The sequence below is a fragment of the Lampetra planeri genome, chromosome 1 (assembly GCF_965212315.1).
Source record: "Lampetra planeri chromosome 1, kcLamPlan1.2.h2, whole genome shotgun sequence".
NCBI classification, from domain to species: domain Eukaryota; kingdom Metazoa; phylum Chordata; class Hyperoartia; order Petromyzontiformes; family Petromyzontidae; genus Lampetra; species Lampetra planeri.
Window position 1 is genome coordinate 13,221,862 of NC_136107.1, and position 14,286 is coordinate 13,236,147.

The 14,286-nt window shown below is 45.6% G+C and overlaps 1 protein-coding gene across 2 annotated transcripts in view; it reads left to right on the forward strand.

The window, feature by feature from the left end:
- The window catches only part of LOC144718588 (dynein axonemal heavy chain 5-like), a 97,445-nt gene extending 83,209 nt beyond the window's left edge, over window positions 1-14,236 (forward strand). For both annotated transcript variants that reach the window (XM_078593965.1, XM_078593973.1), the window contains exons 64-76: window positions 1,550-1,732; window positions 2,256-2,426; window positions 2,919-3,297; window positions 4,629-4,900; window positions 5,120-5,284; window positions 5,391-5,658; window positions 7,254-7,375; window positions 8,537-8,884; window positions 9,121-9,309; window positions 9,935-10,067; window positions 10,722-10,930; window positions 11,992-12,213; window positions 13,249-14,236. In XM_078593965.1, the coding sequence (XP_078450091.1) occupies window positions 1,550-1,732; window positions 2,256-2,426; window positions 2,919-3,297; window positions 4,629-4,900; window positions 5,120-5,284; window positions 5,391-5,658; window positions 7,254-7,375; window positions 8,537-8,884; window positions 9,121-9,309; window positions 9,935-10,067; window positions 10,722-10,930; window positions 11,992-12,213; window positions 13,249-13,488 (2,901 nt within the window). In that variant the 3' untranslated portion in view covers window positions 13,489-14,236. The remainder of the gene's footprint in view (window positions 1-1,549; window positions 1,733-2,255; window positions 2,427-2,918; window positions 3,298-4,628; window positions 4,901-5,119; window positions 5,285-5,390; window positions 5,659-7,253; window positions 7,376-8,536; window positions 8,885-9,120; window positions 9,310-9,934; window positions 10,068-10,721; window positions 10,931-11,991; window positions 12,214-13,248) is intronic.
- The last annotated feature ends 50 nt before the right edge of the window (window positions 14,237-14,286 follow it).

Here is a 14,286-nt window from a genome sequence, read left to right on the forward strand (position 1 = left end):
AGTGTGGAAGGCTCACTGACAGGAGGTCACGGGACAGACCCAGGTGCCATGGTTTGGCTGAGTGAGATGAATGGTAGATTCACCAGCTTGTACCCCCTACTCTGCCAACTTGCTGAATTTTAGCTGCCTGGCGCTCCGCTCGTTGTTTCGAGCGTCGCTCCTCTGCCCTCAGTTGTTGTTGGATGGCGACTGCCTCCAACTGTACAGTAGCATTCTTCACGAGCCTCTTCCACAGAGGCCGATCTTGACACTGCTGGTACCAGTCTTCGGCAGGCCCACTTAGCTCCATGTCCTCCCGTACCGCATCAGTCCATTTATTCTCCAGCCCATGTTGTGCCCGTTTAGCCCCCTCTATGCAGCCAAACAGAAGCTGATTGGGCATGCGGTGGCTGGGCATGCGGGCTACATGACTCAGCCAACGCAGCCTTGCCTCTCACACCCCCTCTCACCTCGTCTCACACACCCCCTCTCACACACTCGCTCAATGCTGTTTTCCCTCTGCGGAAACATCATCGTGAAGGAATAGGAACTGTTCTGAAACGTGATGGAACACGTGTTTGGTACTGTGAGAAGTGATGGTATGGCGTACCCTCGTATATCGACCCATTTGGACCACTATATAGGGAAAATTAAATACATATGAAGTGAAAATACTGGCATTGGGTAGCCCTGGCTTATTTCCAAAGTTATATGGCGGTACATCCTTTATTCTTATGATTATAAGATTCTCCATGAAGTAAGATGCATCCAAAACGTTTACCCAGTGTCATTAATGTTGTATCTCTCACACACACGTATGTATGTTTAACTTCTTTCGCACCGTACGTAACCAACCGTGTTAATACACACACCGGATTGTACAATGCACCCCCAACTTTTACTTTAAATTATAGGGAAAAAAAGTGTTGTATTATCCAGAGAATACACAACCGTGAAATATGGGAATTTGTTGAAGCATTATAATATATTTTTGTTAGTTCATATAACATCATCCTTTTTAATTGAATGGAAGTATGGTTCGCTGAAAATTGCGAAAGGGACGAGTACACCACAGAGAAACAAAAGCAACAAGATCAAGTATACGGGCATAACCACAACATGAACTCGGCAGCACGACAGGAAACACTTGAACTTCTTACATCAGAGAAAGCCCAGGGAATGAGTACACAGGTGTCCAAAGCACCAACCCTGGCGGATCTCCCGGCTTTACACAGCAGCATAGAGTGCACTCCCAGGAGGTAGATATAACAGATGTCTCCTCCCAGCACCACTGTTCTGCCACAGCAGCAGAACAGATGGCTCCTCCCAGCACCACTGTTCTGCGACAGCAGCAGAACAGATGGAACCCCTTAGCACCTCATAGCTGCTGAGTGACCCCCCCAACCAATGAATGACCTACCCTGATGAATAGACAGCCATAATAATTGCATCGTATATAGTACTTGAGATGTATAGTCAGTAGCTTATCAATGCAGCATATTGAGTGACTTTTAAGAGAGACAGTGGGGCAGGAGCGGCTCACCCTGCTTGGTCTGCTCTCGGCTCACAGGTGAAGGTGGGCGACAAGGAGGTGGATGTCATGAAGGGCTTCAGCCTCTACATCACGACCAAACTGGCCAACCCGGCATACACGCCTGAGGTCAGCGCCAAAACGTCCATCATCGACTTCACCGTCACCATGAAGGGCCTGGAGGACCAACTGCTGGGCCGTGTCATCCTCACCGAGAAGCAGGTCCGATGCTCACCGCAAACCAGGGGTTCACACCGGGGGTCAGCCAGGGATGAAACCTTGGGGCTGTCTTCATTGTCATTGTCGTCATCATCATGAACAACCTGATCATCATCATCATTATCAGGATCATTGTCATCGTGGACGTCATTGTTATCACGATTGTAATTGTAATCGTAAATGTTCTTAATGTTGTCATCATCGGTTTGATAATCACTTGTCGTATAAAGTGGATGCACCACGTAAGTTTCAAAATGCTGAAATGACAGATAGCAGTGATTTGCACCATTAAATAGAAATTATGTAAAAACTAAATATTTTAAATGAAAGATCATCTACTACTGGATGAAGACTTCCCCTAGCCATCGCCAACCATTACGGTCCTGGAGTGCAACAAAAAAAAGTTAAAGAATTTTAAATAATCACAAGATAATAAATGTATCAATATGAGCGCAAAACATATATGAAATCTGAAGCATAATATCCAGCGCTATAAAGTTGTACCTGCCGCTCGCTTCGATGGCAGGAGCTGGAGAGCGAGCGCGTGACACTGATGGAGGAGGTGACGGCCAACAAGCGCAAGATGCAGGAGCTTGAGGACAACCTCCTGTTCCGCCTCACGAGCACCCAGGGCTCCCTGGTGGAGGACGAGTCCCTTATTGTGGTCCTGCGTGTCACCAAGGCCACGTCTGACGAGGTGAGGTTCATCGAACGAGCACTATCCAACAACAACTGCCACTCACCACTGAGTCGACCTAGCGGAGGTCCACAACCCTTTCTGATATCTCTCGCCACTGATGATGTTAGCCGTGTCCGAAATTCAAATTCAAGTTGCTGGGTTCCAAGAACAGTAAGCTAACCACTGCATCACCGCTGCTCACGTATGCTTCCATGCATACACAACAACAACGGCTGCCATTCACCACTCGGTGGTGGTGACATCACCACATCGCTTGTGCCAGCCCAGGTGGAATTTGAGGCCACGTGAATTGTCGGAGGCTTGCTGAAAGGAGGTCACGGGACACACTCACGTGTTATGAGTTGACTAAGTTAACTGGCAGATGTGCCACCATGTGTCATCTTGCTGCCTGGCATTCAATTCACTGTTGTGAGTGTTGCTCCCCCGCCCTCCGTTGCTGCGCACGTGCACACATCCATGCATATCCTCCATCCCGTATGCATGCCACAGGTGAGCGAAAAGCTGAACATAGCAGCTGAGACAGAGCTGAAGATCAATGCGGCACGTGAGGAGTTCCGCCCAGTGGCGAACCGTGGCAGCATCCTGTACTTCCTCATCGTGGAAATGAGCCTCGTGAACGCCATGTACCAGACATCGCTGCGCCAGTTCCTCGGCCTCTTCGACCTGTCAGTGGAGACCGCGGCGCGATCGCCCATCCCCACGAAGCGCATCGCGTCCATCATCGAGACGCTGACGTTCGAGGTGTACCGCTACACGGCGCGCGGCCTCTACGAGAGCCACAAGTTCCTCTTCACGCTGCTGCTCACGCTCAAGGTGGACCGGCAGGCCAAGCGCATCTCACACGAGGAGTTCCAGACGCTCATCAAGGGTGTGTAGAGCCTTGTTGCCTCAGCAAATCCATTGCAGATTGATGTTGTTGCGTGTCTGACTTATTCAGGATGAGAATGTGTTTCCTTATTTTACTTATTTTTCATCCCAGGGCTTGAGTGAAGAGCCAGATCGTGGCTCGAATTTGTATATTAAGAGCTTTACGTCTCCCCCTTTTTACGTCTTTTCGCAAATACCTCGTCACTTTATTAATACTACAACCCGATTTGCGTCGCCTCAACCCACACTTACGTCGCTGACAGCATCCGTCCTTTCTCGTATCCGTCACCTCAGCCTTTGCCTCCACCTACCCTGTAAATTGCTTTGATTTACGTCGTTTTCGATATTCGTCGCAGCTTTCAGGAATGCATCCCCGACATAAACTGAGGTATCGCTGTATACATTTTCTATGGTTAATCTTTCATGAGATACATTTAATTGAAAAAGACATCGAGTTTGACTTTTTTTACATTACAGTCAGTGAGTTATCTGTTAATGAGCGTGACTTAGTTTCACGCACATCTCAGTGGCAGATGATTTTAGACAGATTTTAGACTTTTACTCTCTCGCCTTACCACTACTAATGTAATTTACTTTGGAACTTGACTTGATGTCAACCCCTACATTCTTTCCACTGCCAAACCTACACAGACCTTAGGTTCATAACTACATATTTTATATTGACATGATGGACTATTGTATCGTAAAACTAACAGCTTGCTTCCTGCCCAGCCCCATACACATGCAAGGATACATGACATAATACGTATACATATCTTCTGTGTTCCATTTTTAAAAGGCCTACTCAAACCCACATACCATTTTCCAATTCACATTTTTATAATATAAGACTGTACATCACTGAAGGAGGCCATTTGTCTGAAATGTCAAAATCTTCTGTCTTATCTGATGATGAGGCCAAGAAGGTTGAAACTGGTGCAAATGTTTCTTGCTTAAGAATATGCTGCTACACAATATTGGTTTGGAAATCCAATTGGCCGATGGAATAAATTAACTATTATTCATATGTGGAGACACAGAACGGAGTTCTCCTTATATGTGCTGTTATCCATAATGTCCGTAACAAGTTTGTATAGCTGCCTTTCAGGAGATCACAGCCTCTCGCGTGAATATCGTACAGGTGAAATTTAGAATTTGAGTAGGGAATGTCAGCGCCACGTTGCAACAACAATATTTGCGTGGACATGTGATCTGGCAGTGCAAGGGGGTCCAGGGGTTTTGGTTTGAGGGGCCGCTATACCATTGTTGTGTATATATGGTGCATTGTATGTATATTGAACTTCTTTTGCACCGTGCGTTGATAATTTACAGGTGGTGCGGCGTTGGACCTAAACGCCGTGGAGCCCAAGGCCAAGAAGTGGATCCTGGACATGACGTGGCTCAACTTGGTGCAGTTGTCGCGCTTGCCTAACTTCAGCCAGCTGCTGGCGCAGGTATCGAACCACGAGCGCGCATGGCACGCCTGGTTCGACACGGAGGCCCCCGAGGAGAACCCGCTGCCCGATGGCTACGCCACGTCGCTCGACACGTTTGGCAAGCTGTTGCTTATCCGCAGCTGGTGCCCCGACCGAGTGATCGCGCAGGTGAGAGCATGGAGGGCGTATCCAGCAGAGACATCTGTTTTAAAACATGAGACGTTCGTGCGTGGGATTTCCTCCTTTAGTTGAACTTTAAATTCAAGGATGTCTCATCAATGCCTGTTGATACTTGCTGTATTTCACTTCCTATTCTGCCCTATTCTGCCCTAATTTAGTTTGTTATAGTTATTTTAAATATATTTATTTTCTGGACACTCGCTGCAGGCACGTCACTACATCTCGGAGTCGATGGGGGTGCGCTATGCCGAGGGGGTTATCCTGGATATGGATACCATGTGGGCGGAGAGCGACTGTCACACACCGATGATCTGCTTCCTGTCCATGGGCTCCGACCCTACAGAGAACATTGAGCGTCTTGCCAAAACTAAGGCAGGAGCAGCACATCTCACTCACATACCACTCACAGCGCACCCGCCACTTCTATCTATCTATTGCTCACCTACCTCAAAATTAACGCTGTGCGGTCGTGGTGCAGGGCGTACCGTGTCGCGCCATCTCCATGGGTCAGGGCCAGGAGGTGCACGCCCGCCGCCTGCTGGCGCAGTGCATGCAGGAGGGCGGCTGGCTCCTCCTGCAGAATTGCCACCTGGGCCTGGATTTCATGGACGAGCTCCTAGAGAGCGTAACGACGGCCGAGGGAACCCACGCTGCCTTCCGAACGTGGCTGACCACCGAGGGCCACCCGCGCTTCCCCATCAACCTGCTGCAGTCCTCCATCAAGTTCACCAACGAGCCACCGCAAGGTGCGCCCCACTCCCCCTCCCCCCACAATGTCTGACCCACCTCCCCCAGGCGCTGCCCAACCACTTGCCACACATCCCCTGCCTACCCTCCAAAGGCAAAAAAATACTGACAGCGTACATGGAAATCCAATGTTCAGTTCTGTTCCTTCCACTTGTTATTCACTCGTGTCTAAATTTCAAAGGTGTGAATGTATCCAAAGGGGCCATTCGTGATTTAAAAGAGAGTCATCATTATCATAATCCATGATTAATCCAGAACTTGATGAAGACCCCCCAAGGCATCACCAGCTCTCATGGTCTCGGGATGCAGCAATTAATCTGGTACCTACAACGAGCTGAATTTATCGCTCCATTTCCCTGGTGGATTTCCTCTCGGGCACGCTCCCTCCTTGGGAGTGGCAGTCAAAAAATGCATAATACTTACAAGTTAATTAATTAATTATTTCGCTTGTAATATCTAATAATGAAAGCTCCTGAACACCATTGCGCATATTAATACATTCCTTTATTCCATCTTGCACTGTGGGCAGTGAGATAACGCATTCACCACTTGTTTTAGAATTTCACGGTTCGAATCCAGTAGTCCACCCTTAATTCGATTGGTGTATTTACGTGACTTTACCGAAAGAACCAAGAATATGGTGTATTCACGTTACAATATGCAGCGTCTGCTTAACAGTGGAAGTTAAATATCCCATAACATTATTCAAAGAAGAGTAGGTCAATGTGTGTCGACCTCATGGTCCACATTTAGCAAATTTGAGAAATTATCGCAAATTATACAATTAATTGAAAACAACATTCATACTTAACTATCGTCATCCCTACCGCAAAAAAAAAAACTTTTCTTGAGACTCAGTGAGTAATAATAATGACTAGTTCATAAAGCTTGTCGTCGCCAGGAAAAAGTTTTAAATAAATATAATAATTAACCTGATATGATTTTTTTTTTATCTACGATCAGACACTAACAACTACTCCAAAAATTGTTCCAAAAAATATATAATAGTTGACCACTTGATTCAACTTCTTATATTTAAAGACGTACCCATCGGAAACCGCTCAATTTAAGATTCCGTTTTTTTATTAGAAAGAATAAAAATGAATGAACTTAATACTCTATGAAGGGAAGTTCCTATTTTTTACCGTTTTCGAATTATTCAGATTTGAACATCATAAAATTCGTATTTTTTTGTTCAAAACCGCTTGATGCGAAATATCTCAAAAACAATAAAAGATAGAACAATGGTTCTCGCTTTAATTTTATTTGCTGTTTAACGCTCTATCAAACTAAAACTACTGCAATGTTATATTTTGAACGGTTTCTGAATGACACGCACAAACATTTTTTTATGGGGCACTTAAAATAGAGATTTGGGGGCCTTAAAATTTAAAACCTCGGATTTTGAGATTTTTCCTGTTTTTTGTCCTAAAAGCTACCTTTGGACCAAATTTCAGCTTTCTACCTTGTCGGGAAGTACCCTAGAGGTTTTTGAGACATAACATACAGATTAAGGTCTTTATTTACATAGATAATTTGATTGTAATGTTTGTGACAATGAAAACCATTGCTTGCTGAACGCGGCCATGTGCAGGCGTGAAGGCTGGGCTCAAGAGGACGTACGCCGGCATCACGCAGGACCAGTTGGACATCAACAGCCTCCCGCAGTGGAAGCCACTGCTCTACGCCGTCGCGTTCCTGCACACCACCGTACAGGTCTGCCCTCAGCCCTCCCCCCGGGGTCTCATTGTTACACTTGTGACAGTGCGTCGATTACAAGCAATGCTTGCGTTCACGATGCGTCTTAAGAGGCGATTTAATGTTGTGAAAGCGATGGCTACATATCTTATAGATGACAGGGTTTGAATAAATACACTTTGGTTCTTTCAGTGTTTGAATGTTGAATAAGTGTCTTTATTGAGATCGTTGGCAGACATGTAGAGGCTATGGCATACAATGTTATATGCTCTATAATTTCTCACGTTGATTTTAGTGGGGAATTTATAAATGGATCATCCCGTATATGCAGTTAGAAATATACATGACTATAATGTATATACTCTTTTGTTCTTTCGGTAAAAATAAATAATAGATCTATTATTTATAATAATTATTTATAATAAAAGATTTCTTATTTATTTTATAATAATATATCTTCTTGGTTCTTTCGGTAAAGTCACGTAGAAGGGAAGTAATAAAATAATAAAAATAAAACATAATAAAATAATTCTCACGACGTTTCGGCCACAACGCAAGCAGCCGTCCTCAGGTGAAGACCAGGTCTGTCGGGGAGACAGCGTCAGACCTGGTCTTCACCTGAGGACGGCTGCTTGCGTTGTGGCCGAAACGTCGTGAGAATTATTTTATTATGTTTTATTTTTATTATTTTATTACTTCCCTTCTACGTGACTTTACCGAAAGAACCAAGAAGATGAATCCCTGCAGTCACGAAAGCTTTAAATCGAAAAATAATAGATCTATTATTTATTTTCCTATCTACGTGACTTTACCAAAAGAACCAAACAGTATGAATTCCTGAGGTCACGAAAGCTTCAAATCAAGATTATAATGTATATGTACAGCCATTGTGGGTCATGAGGATTCTTTGACAATACTTCCCCAAGCTGGCTAATGCCAGATGGCAAAGGTGGGAAGCAAAAACTTTGGAGCATAATACAGTACAACAATGGTTTCTTCTGCATTGCCTCTTGCTGCCAACGTAGCAGCGCAGCAGCCTGCAACACAAGTTGTATGCATTGTAGTCACACATCCATGCACTATCCAGGCTTAAGCCTGCTTGGATTTCCAGATCTTATCTCATACACATTGATGATCGTGAACGTTGTTCTCTCTCGACATCTCTGTTGCCATCACCAGGAGAGGCGCAAGTTCGGGCCGCTGGGTTGGAACATCCCGTACGAGTTCAATCAGGCGGACTTCACGGCGAGTGTGCAGTTTGTGCAGAACCACCTGGACGACCTGGACCAGCGGCGCGGGGTGAACTGGAGCTGCGTGCGCTACATGCTGGGCGAGGTGCAGTACGGTGGCCGCGTCACCGACGACCTCGACAAGCAGCTGCTCAACACGTTCTCGCGCGTATGGTTCGGGGAGTCCACCTTCGCCGACTCGTTCTGCTTCTTCCGTGGCTACAGCGTCCCGCGCGGCCGTACCGTCGCCGACTTCATGGCGGCCATCGAGGCCCTGCCCCTCGTCGACTCGCCTGAGGTGAGCTAGGCTTGGCGCTGAAAGTTCTCGCAGTGACGGTTAAATATCGATTGAGGACCGTTTAAAAGTGATCAACCTCACGTGGCCGCAGTCTGTACGAAATAATGTCGTGGGCTACATGCGACCGGTGGGCCGTAGGTTCATTACCCCCTCTGTAAAGCCGTGCACGCAACACAACGCGGTTTGAAAGCCAGCGCCTAACCCGTGCATCCACCCCGTGTTTTCCTCCGTACCAGGTGTTTGGCCTGCACCCCAATGCCGACATCACCTACCAGACCAACATGGCCAATGAGGTGCTGAGCGAGATCGTCAACATCCAGCCCAAGGACAGTGGCGGTGGAGCCGGGGAGACCCGCGAGAGCGTGGTGCGCCGACTTGCCGACGAGATGCTGGAGAAGCTTCCGCCGGGATACATCCCCCACGAGGTACGCCGCTCGTGTCCAACGAACGGCTCTCAGCCGCACTGTGGAGGCCTGAGTGTTGCAGGCAGTGCAGAAAAACTGCGGTCGTATGAAAATTACCAGACAAGAATCCAATTATAAGATTGGGATATGTATGCAAGAATTCATAAAATCTGTATGTAATCCCTTTCAATCAAAAGTGACGTTCACACCTTTAGACGTATTGATGAGTTCCGTGCCCTCCCCCTCAGCACAATCAGAATCTTTATTTATCCTGGAGAAACCCGATGAGCTATGAAGCTCTTTTTTTTTAATAGATGTCCAGTAGGAGCAGGTCAGAAAGTTACAACAACAAACAATACAAGTATAGGAAAGGTAAGCAAATCACAAAAAATGCATAAAGTATATGAGTTCAAATTGCATAAGTACATCAATTATCAAGCTTGAGCAAGGCACCAAAACAATAAGAAAAACAGTCCCAGACCATACCAAAGCAACACAGTCCCTGAATAAAATTGCGCATTAAAATTTTACTATCGATATATGGGTTAGGATTAAAGTTACAAATCATTACCCAGAACACCGACCCAAACGGCCCATCCCCGCTAAAAGGTACCCATTGCCCTTGTGTATTTGCGTTGCTGTATAGGTTAAATCCCGGCTGCAGAAAATGGGAATCTTCCAGCCCATGAACATCTTTCTGCGGCAGGAGCTGGACCGCATGCAGCGTGTAATCAGCCGCGTGCGAACCACGCTCGTCGACCTCAAGCTGGCCATCGACGGTACCGCGTGCACCGTGTGCCAAGCCGCAGTACCCATCCCACACTGGAGTCACTGATACGATGTACCTGTAGATCCCTCCTTGTTGATCCAATGCTGGCTATGCTGCACGAACGTCTCCCCACACAATGTGAGTCGTGATTATTTGACCATACTTCACGGTGCTGGACAGCACGAGTTGGTGAATGCACGGAATATCGACGAAAGTACAGTACAACAATGTATTTTGCAGCATTTCTGTCTGGTGTCCACCAAATCTGCCGATAGTAGCCTACAGCAATCTGATGTCCCTATGGATAGCCCACCCAGGCACTATCCAGGATCCATCCTGAGCTTTCAAACTCTGACAAAATCGGGCACATTGGTCATTGGTGCTGATGTGATGAAACTGAAAATATGTACACTGCCCTTCTTTGCAACCAGGAAATTGCTCCAAAGTGCCGAGACAATAAAAGATAGAACCTCCGAACCTCCGAGCTCTTTCCTCCTGTTGACTTTGACTGTGACACACACTCATAGCTTCAGGCAAAATGTACTGTGAATATACAATTTTTTTTTAAATCGTGGTGAATATGAATCTTTGAGCCACCTGCATCTAATTGGATTTAAATCCAAATCATGTGCTCGTTTATTTTTTTAATGCACCCTGCAAACAGGCACCATCATCATGTCGGAGGACCTGCGAGACGCTCTGGACAACATGTACAACGCGCGCATCCCGGCTCTGTGGCAGAAGATCTCGTGGGACTCGGCCACGCTCGGATTCTGGTTCACTGACCTCCTCGAGCGAAACTCGCAGTTCAACACCTGGCTCTTCCAGGGACGGCCGCACCAGTTCTGGATGACCGGCTTCTTCAACCCTCAGGTGATGGCTGAGGCATCTCTTTGCACACTGCTGAGCACGAGCGGGGCTTAGTGGAAGCCGCCACGTGGCGGGGGTAATGCATGCAAGTGTGCCGATTTGTCCGTCAGAGAGAATAAAGTGCTGATAGGTGCACTGTAAAATTAAACAATTTTAGATCATCCCACGATATGGGATGCATAAGCCGTTGCTTTTTTTTACCAATTTAATTATGTATTTTTTATTATGATCATTTGTAGATGGAATGGTCAGTCAGGTTGATTGCATTTTTTGAAGTATGTAATTATTAGGCATAGAGCAATACATCAATGGAAAATGTATACTTACGCTCACTATATTCTTTAAACTGTGTGCCGAAAAATCAGTCATTATAGTTTCATAGGAGTTGAAAGCCTTGATGCTAGTTCCTTCAATCAATCTTCAATCTGTAATGATGCTCCTCTGCTACACCAGTGGTCTGAAATTCCCTCCCCATGACCATCTCTGCTGTTGATTTTCTGTCCCTGTTTAAATCCAGGTTCACGATCATCCTCTTCTCCTCTGCCCCTGACAGTTGTTTTCTCTTTATATCAAATTGCTCCTTTACCCAGGATGACCATGTGACACTGTTTGCTTACATGTCTTGAGATTGTATTTAAATGCTATGTAAATTCCATTTGATTTATAATTATATCGTGTACTTTTTGAGTCAGTGCAGAATTTTTATGACCAATTTACTAAATAGCATCATATGACAATCATTTTTGGTCCACCTGCAATAAACAATATCACTGCAATTACATTGCTCAATACATAATGATCGGCAATGATTACCAATAATTTACAGAAAAAATACATGAAAAAAATGCACGTAGATGGTATGGGCATCATCACACATTATGTATCCACTGCTGGATGAAGGCTTTTCTCCCATGCCGTTGCCACCCCTTGCAGTCCAGTGCTGCTACCATCCATCTCACCTGTGCACATTAATTGATCTCAATGCTCCATCTCCGCGGCGGAGGATTTCGTTAACCCAGCGGAGCATCCGTTAACCCAGCGAGGTGATTATTGCGCGCGCCCAGGGATTCCTGACAGCCATGAGGCAGGAGACGACGCGGCAGAACGTGAGCCGCGGCTGGGCCCTGGACGCTGTGACGCTGCACAACGATGTGACACGCATGATGCGCGAGGATGTGACGGGCTCGCCGCCCACCGACATCGGCGGGGTCTTCGTCTACGGCCTCTTCCTGGACGGTGCCGGCTGGGACCGGCGCAGCGGCAACCTGGCCGAGGCCCTGCCAAAGGTGAAAAGCCCTTTCCATTCACGATAAAAAAATATTATGTGGTTAACATGGCTACTCTGTCGTTACTTGGCAGAAAACAATTCACCCCCTCGCCATTCAATTGTTGGAATTTGGGGTTGCGATTATAATCTGAAGCAGCTATAGGGTTTACAATAAATGATTACGTACAACATTATACGGGGGTGGCGACATGGCCCAGCGGTACCACGATCACCAATTGTGACAAAGGCTTGTGGTTCGAAGCCAGCAGGCCACCCTGGTTAATACTGCGGGTATATTAACCATGGTCGAAATGTGCCATATCTGAAAAATGACCTGCAAATTACTTAATTAGAATACATAGCATCATTCTTTTAGTTGCTGAGGCATTTAAGCGACTTATAAATGCAAATAAATGTTTTTACATTTTTAAAATTAGCTATTATTATAAACATGAAAAAAATCAATACTGTGCAGATTATGTAACTGTAGGTTTATTTACAAATCATTGCAAAATGGCAACTATCCACTTAATATACATACATATATTTTTGTTATTTAAGAATTTGTAACATCCTCTATTGTGATGGTATGCATGCCACACTGGTGGCATCTAAGCATGAATGGAGATCACAGAAGCTTTAGATTTGTTTCATATTTTAGTCTGCAGAATTTTTTAAGCTAAAAATCCCTGCATGTCAGGTTTTGTACCCACTTGACAAGCTTTAGTGCCTGGCAATTTACATGGGTTGTGTTTATTCTGATTTACAAAGTAATTGTGGAAATGGTTGTTGAAGGACAGGAACACTGCAAAACCTGGCTTAGTTTTGAGTTTAGCAAATACTGTAAGATGAATGTAACACCCCGCCACAAATACATGCGACTCTTGTCCCAAATTTTATGCACATAACACGACTTACTGTGCAATTGACGGTACTGTAAATTTCTCATTTACCGCAAACTCAAGGAAGCCAGTGTGTGCAATTCGGTAACACCATCCCGCTATTAACTGCGTTCCCACTCGCGGGCATTAATTAGCATATTCATTTCACGTAGGTCCTCTTCACGCAGCTGCCCGTGGTTCATATTTACGCCATCAACACGGCTCCCGCGGCTGACGCCAAGGGGAAGGCAGTGGCGGTACAGCAGCAGCAGGCGGTGCCGTACTCGTGCCCCGTGTACAAGAAGCCGCGTCGGACGGACCTCACGTACATCTTCCCGTTGCTGCTCAAGACCACCCAGAACCCCGACCACTGGACCCTGCGTGGGGTGGCGCTGCTCTGTGATACAAAATAACCCGTGAGCACGCTTCGGGCCAGGGTGGTGTGAAACGTTGGTAACACGTGTCGGAGCATGGCAGCAATTAGGCACGCTACAGATGCTTTAATTGCAAATTGTTTCTTTCGCTCACAATACCTGCGTCAAATTCAAAATCGTGCAGGGGAGAATCGATTCATATTTATGAGAACGATATGCAACTGTTACATTAATGCTGATGGAGCGAATACAAGTGTGCAAATTTAAAGTTGAGAAACAATACATACTACAAAATAATTTATTTTTTAATGGGATTCAAGGGCCCAAATCGTAACAATGCCATTGCTTGGGTGATCAATCGTTACATATGCTTAGCAGCAATGCATTGGAAATGCCCATTCTTTCTCAGAAGTGGTGAAATTAAATGCACTAACAGCATTAATTGCGTTAAATCCACTTAAATCTTGTAGTTCAACTTTCAGTCATGTTACTCAGTTCTTGTTCGTCCTGACCTGTGCTCAAAACCTCACGCTTGTTGTTTCGCCGTCGCAGTCACCACTATTGTTGCCTACCTAAGTGGCTCACAGGTCATTTGGGAGAGCCACTGTATCAAGTAGGCACTGATAATGTGCGTTTGTTTGCACTTTACTGTTAGTTTAAAGAAAGAGCACTTTTAAAATATATTGTGAGTTATATGCAGAACTTTACAGCAACTTTGCCTTTTCTCATATGCTTATTAAGAATACACTGTGCTCTTAGACATTAAAAGTTTATTTGTTTGCACTTATATCAGACTCGTTGATTTTGTTAAATCTTCACGTAGACACCTGCTGAAAT